Source organism: Diadema antillarum, unplaced genomic scaffold (assembly GCF_040938485.1).
Source record: "Diadema antillarum isolate AM-2024a unplaced genomic scaffold, OU_Dant_1.0 scf00000038, whole genome shotgun sequence".
NCBI classification, from domain to species: domain Eukaryota; kingdom Metazoa; phylum Echinodermata; class Echinoidea; order Diadematoida; family Diadematidae; genus Diadema; species Diadema antillarum.
In genome coordinates, this window is record NW_027270927.1 from 2,932,058 (window position 1) to 2,942,752 (window position 10,695).

The 10,695-nt window shown below is 41.0% G+C and overlaps 1 protein-coding gene across 1 annotated transcript; it reads left to right on the forward strand.

The window, feature by feature from the left end:
• The first annotated feature begins 6,094 nt into the window (after positions 1–6,094).
• Positions 6,095–7,309, forward strand: LOC139710291 (neuromedin-U receptor 2-like). The gene has a single exon (XM_071622221.1). It carries the CDS (start codon positions 6,095–6,097, stop codon positions 7,307–7,309), a length of 1,215 nt encoding a protein of 404 aa, XP_071478322.1.
• The last annotated feature ends 3,386 nt before the right edge of the window (positions 7,310–10,695 follow it).

Below are 10,695 nucleotides of genomic sequence, written 5' to 3' on the forward strand. Positions count from 1 at the left end.
CGCACACCGGGTAGAAATGAAAATCACGATATTATCTACTTCAAGAGGCCAGAGTGTGGTCTCCACGATTCTACAGTCCTCTCACAACACCCACAATTCTCCAACGTGTGCGGCGTTTTTGATCGGTTCCTGGTACACTAATATGATGACGCAGTGTTTCTGTAGTCAAGCGATATTGTTCTTCTGCATGTGTTGGCAATGTGTTGGCTCGTTGATGCAAAAGTCCGACAGATGCGTTCTGCGTATCATCATCGCGGATTATTGAAGCGATCTCTTACAGACGATGGTAATGATTTTGCTCCTCCTAGCCAGAACACGTTTTTACCACTTCCACGCCCCCAGAGATTCCTTTTCTTATATACACGCCATGATTCTGGCGGTTGGCAAAAACTTTTAGTCACGGTAAATTGTCACCTGCCATTATTTCTAGGACACTGGTTGAACCTCGATGGCTGACCATGACACGCTCGGTCCACGAAGTGGTAACTGATGATGGTGTAATGACATCGATGAGGATTCTTATTCATGGTAGTTCATCAGTTTTTGCTCATTTACCAACAAAAAACAACAACAACAAAACAACAACAACAACAACATTGTGTCAAATATTGCGTAAGCACTTTTTGATAATGTCCGTTTACAATGGCAAATAGGATTATAGTGCGTTTTAACAGCCTATTTGCACCACTGGCTGACAGTTTAGACTACAGGGGAAAAAAATAAATCAGCTATAAGCGCTGTCTTCGTGATATCTGTAATTTGATTAAAGAAGCTGATGTATTGATATTACAGTGACCAGAGCTTTATAACTCCCTTAAGACAACAGAGGAAATTCCCTCCCCTTCTTCCATTTCACGGAATTTGGTTCAAACTGCCCGTCGCGATACGGATGGCTGTGTTTGATCAACGACCCGGTATTTTTGGCGGATATTGAGAAGCGACGACCGCAGGCAAGATGTTCATCTCCCCTGGCTCCGTGCGAAAGACGATGAGCTAGAATAATGCTCGACATCGTGCGCATTCAGCATTAGCGATGTCTGTCACCTATTGCAATCTGCACCAGCGGAGACTCATAGCTATGTCTTTTCTTTTTGTTTTCCCATACGTTTTCTCCATCTGTATTGGTATAATCACGACCATCGGCTCCATGAGCTGTTTAAAGTGTAATTGTTCTCAATGCACACTGAAAAGACTGGCGCCCCTGGAATCACAGCCATACAAGAAGTTCTGGTATGGCCATCATGCTCATAGCAATGCATCCAGTTCTATGATAGACAGGTTGACAAGCATTTTGTTAGGACAAAACGTGGCCAATAATGTTCGAAAAGCATGTACACATTTTTACACACACAACCACATTTATTATTATATGTTTATGTATATTTATATATGCATATTCACATCTATAATTATTGTATACATGTATTTAGCATATATATTCATATATGAGCGTGTGAATAGTTCCTACCTGTAAAATTGCTGAGTTCATTGCACTTATGATGTGACGTGTGCGCTATACCATCCGTCAGTGAAAGTAGTGTACTCCAGGGCATCTTACATGCAAGAAACAAAATTTAAGACAACAACGTATAATAAGCATTCGAAAAAAAGCAGAAGAAAAAGATGAGGATGAAGTCAAACAATAATCACGACATTGTACATGCATGACTGGTCACTTTAATGAGGGGATCCATACTTTTGTCCAAGAAAAAAACAAACAAGCAAAACCAGGAAAACAACAGATGACGCGCGTACGGTCATCTACGCGGACACCGTCATTGCTTTCTACAGCTGATATTGATTTCAAACCGTGCGTGCCGTAGCTACGAGAGAGAATCGATTTCGGAAATTTAGCGCTGGCGTATACATACCAATGACTAAAGTGTCCGGTGAGGAATTACTACTGGTTTTCATCTGTTTGAGGTCACTCGTTCACCGCTAATTCCAGTTGTCAAGGCCATTAGGGCGTGATATTGCCTATTAAGGACACACGCGATATATTTGTCTTATCTGCGTTGAGATAGACTAGGGATCGCAGTTTTGCGAGCCATCAGCATCACCGAATGATGATACTTCTAATGAAAGATGTACTACTTTACCAACGCAGCTTACCTTTGGTATTCTCACGCATACCCGCTATTAAAAGCAACACCCCACGGATAAGTTATAACCTTATGAACTAACAATTACTGGCATATCCCAGAGTGAACTAAGAATATCAAGAGAAAATGACAGAAAATGAAAGAGGGAGACAGGGAGACAGGGAGCGAGAACCAAAAGGCAATAGAAGATACCATTATCATTCTTTAACATAATTCATTTAGTTGTTAATAATCTTCTTTTTTTTAATTTTGCTCTGATTTGTTTCATCTAATTGTATGTTGTATGTTTTATGTTTCATGTAGGCCTACATGTGTATTATGTTTTGAAATAAGTATGTCATTTTTAACTCATGATGTACGGACACGAAGAAGAACAGCCGTATGGCTGAATCATGTGCCGTGCTGAAATAAATAAATGAAATGAAATCATGTCAAAGCAACAGTCGAATTCTTCTGTTGTTGTTAGGCAACATTCTGTCAGTGATGTTTGTTTTTGTTTACATGTATAAATGACCGTTCACATAGTACTTGTGGCGTCTGAAATGTACCTTGCAAGGAAGGGAGATTTGTTGAAGGCACGCTGGACAGTAGTTACATTCAGGAGAGGAATGCAGTATCACGTCAACTTACTTTCAAAGTCGGAGAATGACATTAATGTTGACTACGTGTATGCCTATGCGTATATGAGTGTGTGTGTTTGTGTGTGTAGGTGTGTGTGTGAGTATGTGTGTTCGTTTGTGAGTGCGTATTTGAATATTTGTTCGGTGTCCTGACATTAATTTTGGCATTTCGTCTGGCATTGAAAGTATTACAATCCGAAAGATTAATAGCACTTTACGTACCATCAGTGTAGACACTTTAATAGGTCAATCGTAACTCCGTCTCCTCCGAATACTGGAGAAAATAGTGGGTTACATACAGTCACATTGAAACAGGCTAGGTCATTTCTGTCAATGCAACGTGGTCCTTTGGGGAGGATTGTGCGATCGTGTGCTGGTGATCGAGTTAAGTTCTAAAACAACAGCCTCAAACATATTATTTGTCCCTCTCAGTTCATCCTACTGCGCCTTTATATCAAAATAATGTCTGGCCGATATCCCAGGAGGTGCTGTGGCATAGTGGATAAGACTCCGGACTCCCAATCGAAGGACCCGAGTTCGAATCCAGCTCAGTGCTTACCTCCTTGGACAAGATGTCTTTACCCATCATGTCCCCTCAACCCAGGTGTAGGCCTATAAATGGATACCTGGCAACGCTAGGGCAATAATAATGGCTGGGCCCCCACTGGTAGAGTAGTGGCAACACTGAAGAGGCTACCCTCAATTAAGAAACCAAATTGTTATTATCATCATTATCATTATCATTATTATCATCCTCATTATTATTGTTATTATTATTGTTGTTGTTATTATTATTATCATTATTATCATCATCATCATTATCCCCTTCCCGCATTTCCTGAACGTAGTCTTTTGCCTTTCAGACAAGATTCTCAGGTCAACCTGTACAGGTCTCCCTTTTTGTCGCAAACGAAAAACCGTTCACCCATGAGACTAATCGTATTTTCAGTCCAATTCGCATTTCCGTTGGAAAAGAAAACAAAACAATAGGAATACAAGTCTGAGACGGCTGTTTTTTAAGCCGCAAATTCCAGAGATGCATATCACCTTACAATGACAACTGCTCAGTCGTCCTGATGTTCACTTTCCAGCGAACACACTTGAAGTTCCGTAGACGTACGAACATTGCCTGTTAGTATAAGTGGTTTATGACATATAAAGTGACAGGAACAATAACAGAGAAAACAGATTCGTCCATTAGTAGTTCTCTTTTTTGAACGATACGAGGTTACTGTAGTATATCGACCTATCCAAGTTTATACTGGTGTGTCAAGAAGAATGATAACTTCGTCGACAGACATACACAATAAACAGAACTGTTGTAATATCATAGTAAATTTTATATCTATTAGGGAAATTGGAAAATCAATACTATGCTTAAGGAACGTTATTGGGTTATCGTTGATTGAAATGTGTTTGTGTCTGTATTTTCAGTGATTAGATTTATTTGTCTTCCAGGCACTGGAAATATCTTTTCGTTGTTTCATAATACAGTTAGCTCTTTTTTGATTAGCCCCTGAAGGAACAAAGTTAGCTTCCATTTTCTGCCATTTTGGTTGGACATCAACATTTAAGCAACACTTATTGATTTCTTGCCATGATATATTTCTTCTTGCTTCCCTGTTTCAATGGAAATAGGATATCGCTATTGAAGATATTCAGACGGATATGAATATCTTCACATAGATGTAACCATTTGCATTTCCTCTCAATTTCAAGATTGTTTTGAGCGTTCCTCGCAAAGGGAAACGCAGTAATGTGTGCACAATGAAGCGCCCCAATATTTTTAGAGGGCGGTCAATGCAGAAAAATAAACGTTCTGCTGTTTACATTGTGAAGAATCAATGTCACGCAACTACACAATATACAGACAGTTATGTGGACAATACGGACAACAGAGGACAGTTGGTCCAGTTTTCTAAGCACGTGCTGGCCATCGAGGACACGTAACTTACAGTAGGTCTTAAGTGGTTACTGCGCATGAGTGTATCGAACATGCATACATGCATGATAATCGAATTCTGGCGGTGGCGAGGCCCAAGATGTGAACAACGAAGGAGGTTCCGCACCTTTCAGTGCGGAAATTTTCAAGGGCCTGGGCTTTTTTTAAAAGCATCTTTTGATCGTCCAAGAGGTTTCTCGGCAGAGATGTTGTCCAATACACAATCTCCATTGAATATTCCAGTGGTTACTCCAAGCGTCGAACACTCGCCAACCTCTAAACGATTTTCTGATAGGGTTTCATTACTTAATGGACCTTAAAGAGCGGTGAGGGGTAGTGGTTTGCTACCGCCGCGGTCCAGGTAGAGGGTCACGAAAGAGACGTGGCCTCTTCTTCATCCGTTACATTACAGCGATACGTCTCTGGGTTGTTATTGGAAGGACTGAATTACCTTCGAGATACTTCACAAGCTAATTTTGATTCCAGCAACGGTGTCCTTGTAGCCATGACGAGAAAGCTTCTATATTAGATGTCTTGTCCTTGAGTACTTCGAATATTTGTACATTCACAAGACATAACGTATTGAAAAAGAAAAATCAATCGTGAATTATCGTCAAGATCAAGCTTCATTTGTTGGGAAAGAATGTCAATTTAGGATTATTACAATGATTTACGTTTAAATTTTCCACGAATTGCACTTCGGTACAAACAAAATCCTTAACATTGATGTGAGGGAAAAGTTGCTGACGTAATAGGCTGATATTTGATTGAGCTCCCGCATAATATCCAGGACAACTTTGGGACTTCCTACTGAATAAATATGTGGTAAATGAAAAAAAAAAGTTGCCTTCAAAATAAGATTATTAGCTCCCATTTTGATATGTCACTTACCCAGAAAGGACCAACTAGAATCAAGTTGATAGGCACTAATAACCACCGAATTTTTAGGTATGACCTGTCATTGGCCAATCAAGGATTTAGCCTTATGGTGAATTTCAGCTGGTACAAATAGTCATGATCGATCAAGACTTGAATATAGTCAATGGAAACTTCAGACTGTTGCCATCATATTATACCACCTTCCATTACTTTTCAAATGACAGAACATGACGTCAGCAACAACGTGCAGTAATCTTAACTCTTGACTTCTTTCACAGCTTCGCACGATGCTATCACATCACATAGAAAGTGCGAAAACGATGCTTGGTTCTGTCGTTTATCTTTTGTATTAATTGAAACTGCAGTGTTCAATTTAAGAAAAAAATATAGAATGAATACGTCTAAGCACAGAAACAACAACAACAAAAAAAGATAGCAATGCGTCTGTGGCAATACAGGAACAATACAGGATTTGGTCTTTATTGTCATTTCTCTTTCTTGCTCTCCAATATTTTCACAGATATCTGAAGGAGACGGGAACAGATGGAACAATGAATTGGACCAGTCCTTCTCCAAGCTCCTCGGCCCTGATCGAGGATGCCCTTACCAGCGATGAAATCGCAAATAGCACTCTGGGGGCGATGGACGATCAGCCACAGTTCGTGCAAACGATCACCCTGGAGGTCCTGCAGCTCTACATCTACTCCTATGTCGACAAGCTCCTCGTCACGGTAGCCATGCCGATCATATTCATCATCGGCGTCATCGGCAACACGTCCGTGATCGTGGTCTTCTTCCGAATCAAGACCATGCGAACGGTGACCAATCACTACCTGATCAACCTTGCCATCGCGGATCTGCTCTTCTTCCTCTCGGCCGTGCCGCAATTCTGGATTCTCTACGCGTCGAGCCCCGTGTTCGCAGACTACAAGAACATCAGCCTCCCTTACTGCAAGTTTTCGATGTTTGGAACGGACGTCGGTATCATTGTGTCGGGACTGACTGTAATCTTGGTAACGCTGGAGCGCTACGTCGCCATATGTTGGCCACACAAGTTCAAGCAGTTGAGCACGAGACCTCGCGCCATATTGGTTTGTGGCCTGATATGGCTCTTCACTTCCCTCTACAAAATTCCGACCCTCGTATTTAGTAATCTATACACAATCACTCTGATCTGGCCCGAAACGAATATAACCAAATACGAGGAATATCCCAGGACTAAAGTAGAATGTTCGTACTGCCTACCGAGGGCACATAAGCCTTGCGATCGTTTCCGATTCTCGTTGACAGTGGACCAGTTCCTTCTTCTTATGGTCATACCTGTCACAATGGTTCTCTATACCTTGATAGTGCTCCAGCTACAGCGCCTTACCAAGACTTCGTCTCTGCGTGGGTCGGCCGGGAGTTCCTCTACGCGAATGAAGAAACAGGTTGTGCGCATGCTCATTGTTACAATTACCGTGTACATAATCTGTATAACACCGTTTCGTCTGCTCAACCTCTTCGACATCTACCAGTACATGCTTCCGGCAAACATCACGTGGGTACTCGTCAACACGGCGCGAATCATGATGTACACCAATTCAGCGGTTAATCCCATTATCTATAATATCATGAGCGACCGTTATCGACACGCGTTCCGCGATACATTCCTGTGCTGTATTCCTGGATACATGAACGTAAACGGGGAAGCATCGAGTGACAGAAAATCAAAGTACACAAACAATGCGAGCACTAGGTTTGAATACGAGAGGTCGACGAGATAGATCACTGGTAGCACAGCGCGATTAACTCCCTGTTGCCAGCGTGTTTCGCCTCGCCGATTCTTCTACTGTTGTCAAGGGACTGTCGGATCTCTCCTTCTTCCGCGGAAAGTTCCTATTTGGATCTATTGCCATCAGGGCGAGAGAATGATACAAACCCTATTGTGTGACGTCATTTTCAATGTAATCTATGCGGATGATAACGTACTGTGCATTGTCATGGATACAAACTATCAAAATGTACTGTCATAATGTGACACGAAACTTCATGTTTTGGGAGGTCGTCAAACTAATAATATTATCAATACGCACACGAGATGAGAATGTTGAGAGGTTTGCTCAGGAAGTGATTTTGCAGACATCACGTGACGGACGGAATGGATGATTTCTAGGCGTCTGATACTAGGATTAATGCCAAGAGATTAAGTAACCATCATTGATGCCAAATATAGAAATAAAGAGGCAAAAATCTGAATCATGTATAAAATGTTAAACCACCCCATCAAGAATCATTTCTCCGGGCATTTTTATTATCGTGAACAACAAGGTGCGAAGAAATCAACTAATGACCACAAATATCAAAGGTGAATGTTTTACTTAAGAATCCAGCGAAGGTGTAATGCAATCAGTCCAACCACAGTGGACAAACCCTTGACGTGTGTCTTGCACGGACATAATAAGACATCGGGAGAAGAGACGCATTTTGTAATCCCCGTCCCGGGCACATCATCACAAACGGAATTCCCTCAATCTCAGAGCCATCATCGTTTCGGTCTCATATTGGGCAGTAAGGTCGGAGGGCCATCGATCCGGGAATAAAATCAACAGGTCCATAGGTCCAGGGAAGAGGAAGAGACAACGTAGCTGGTTCTTTTCTCGCGCATTTAGCATTGGGGAAAACATGGATGGGGGGGGGGGGTAGAAAAGAAGAAAGGATATGCATTTTCGATCGCAGGTGGTCGTCTAGTGGCGAAGGTAGATTGACGGGGAAGAGGCGCCCTTGTCAAATATTTGGAAAACAGAGCGGGCAAATATGCATGGGAAAAGCGGTCAATTAGGGTGGAGAATGGAAAACACTTCGGAGAAGCAGAATTGCGTTGTGATTCGAATTGCCCCTCTTGCAGTTTTCTAGGCGTCTACTGTTCATGTTGCACTTCACTTTATTTTCTACCTAGAAAGAAAAGTCTACTGTTGACACTGAAGACCGATACCAAAGAAATGATACCCTGTAATCACGGTTCACTCCAGATATATAGTTGTGTATGAGATGAATTAAAATGCCCGATAATAATGTAACGCGCTGAGATTTCACCTAAACAGATTACTAAGTAATTACATTAATATTGTTATGTGTCCCTTCAAACAAAAATCGAATAAGGAACCTCTGTCGAGTCAACGCGTGGACTCCGCAGCATGTATGTGTTGACGCACAGTGGTGTTTCACTTCGGACAACCCTGAGCGAAAAAAACCCCACCATTCCGCATCTCTTCACAGAATTGTACAAACTTCTAGCGACGCTTTCCACATCGAGTACTCGTGGAATGACGATGTTGTGCGGTGAAATTCCGGCGAAAGAGGGAGAGCACTGGAAATTTGCACATGGTCGAAGGAAAAGGATTTACGAAGCCTGTTCGCTCTGGATGTGTGTGCCATTGATTTGAGTGAGAAATAAAAACTAAACAAGGCGGAACCTCTCTGTTTTAATATCTTATTCAAAAGGAGAAGAAAAAACCCACTTGGAGTGGAGTTTCGTGGTCACGTTTGAGACCGATCATTTACGACATATATACGCTGGCTCTCGCTTCTCTCATGCCGGACGTTTCTCTATCCATTGACAAACACTTCAAAGACGGTGATCCTTCTTGAAATATAATCGTGTGGTTTTAAGAACTCATCTCTCCAGGAATTACCTGTGACACTATGAGTTTCCAGCTTTCTTAAGTAGAATTGTTCGATGATTCACTAATGCTGGCATATTGTACAAACGAAAAAAAAAATGAAAAGAAAGAGCTGAGAATATTTTGTACATTTCATTCAACACCCTCTGTAATGCATATTATGTATGTTGGTGTGACTGATTTCATTGGGTCTTCTTGGGTACACCCTTTAGATGACAGATACATCAACGAGTATCATCTAATTTTCACTTGCTGTTTAACTTACAAACATAAGAGATCACTTTCTTTTCTTGCTGCAATGGTGTTCGCTCTTTTCCAATACTTTCTTTCTTGACGTCGGTGCATTTTTTATGCACGGATACACAAGCACTACAAAAGTAACTTTTGCCTTAATTTATGAAACATATTCTTTCTGCGTTAAATTGCATGAAATGTGGTATTTTGACCAGTTATCTCAAGCACAGCTGTTTGTACAGATATTATCAATTGTCTCCCCCAACACGTTTGCGGCTAAGAGTGGCGCTACCGTTCGAGCGTACGTTTGAAGAATGATGGTTAAAAAGAATACAAAACGAAATCAAAGCTTCAAAATTAGGATGCAGTGACAATGGTAGTTTGCTCACTTTAGCAACAATGCGTGGTAACGTGCTGCTGAATCATAACTTAACAATTTGACCAGCTGTCTGCATGCACCTTTGGGATACCTGATTCAAAATGTTCGTGTGCAATGTCGACGGGCGTATCTTACATTTTACAGTAACGAGATGTTTGTTAATTCCGGAACATGTTCTGATCAATTTTCCTTTTTGTTTCCTTTCCTAATGCGTTGGAGTAATTATGGTTGCATATTTTATTAACTAATTAATCTATTTATCTTTTTTTTGGGGGGGGGGTCTGATTAAATCGTGCTCTGATTGTTGTGCAATCTACACAGAAGCATGTATTTTTGGGGGAGTTAGAGAAAATTCTACTCTCCCTGACGGAAAGATAGCATACTTGGGCCAACATACGAGTTCAGTAAAATGTGACATTTGGCATTGATTTTGCGGAATCTAGTATACTTGTACCACATACATCACACGTTCCCTTTTTCAGTTCATTTTCTTTTGTCTGTTTGTCTAGCAAGAAAACATGATTTCATAACTCGCATCAATCACGAATCAACTTTGAACATCTCTTAAAAAACCTGACTTTAATTTCTTTTTTTTTACGTGTGGTTTATAACTCTTTGGTATTCATATACGATTAATCGTCTCAAATGATATCTTCAGTATGATATCGGGCTTCACGCTCACTGTAAAGATAAAGACACGTTTAGGAATGACATTCTTCATTGCCATCGACTACTTTTCTATAGCTATATTAGATGTAATCTCAAGTTGCTTCAAGTCCAGGCGAGTAACACACACTGTCAAGAATCGTTTCATCTTGATGTAAGTATTGATTGTGATCAATATCAGTTTTGTGTAAATGAAAATTCATGGCAGTCA

Bases quoted from the DNA above. Each gene is read 5' to 3' on its own strand.
- LOC139710291 (XM_071622221.1), top strand. From the start codon at position 6,095: ATGAATTGGACCAGTCCTTCTCCAAGCTCCTCGGCCCTGATCGAGGAT.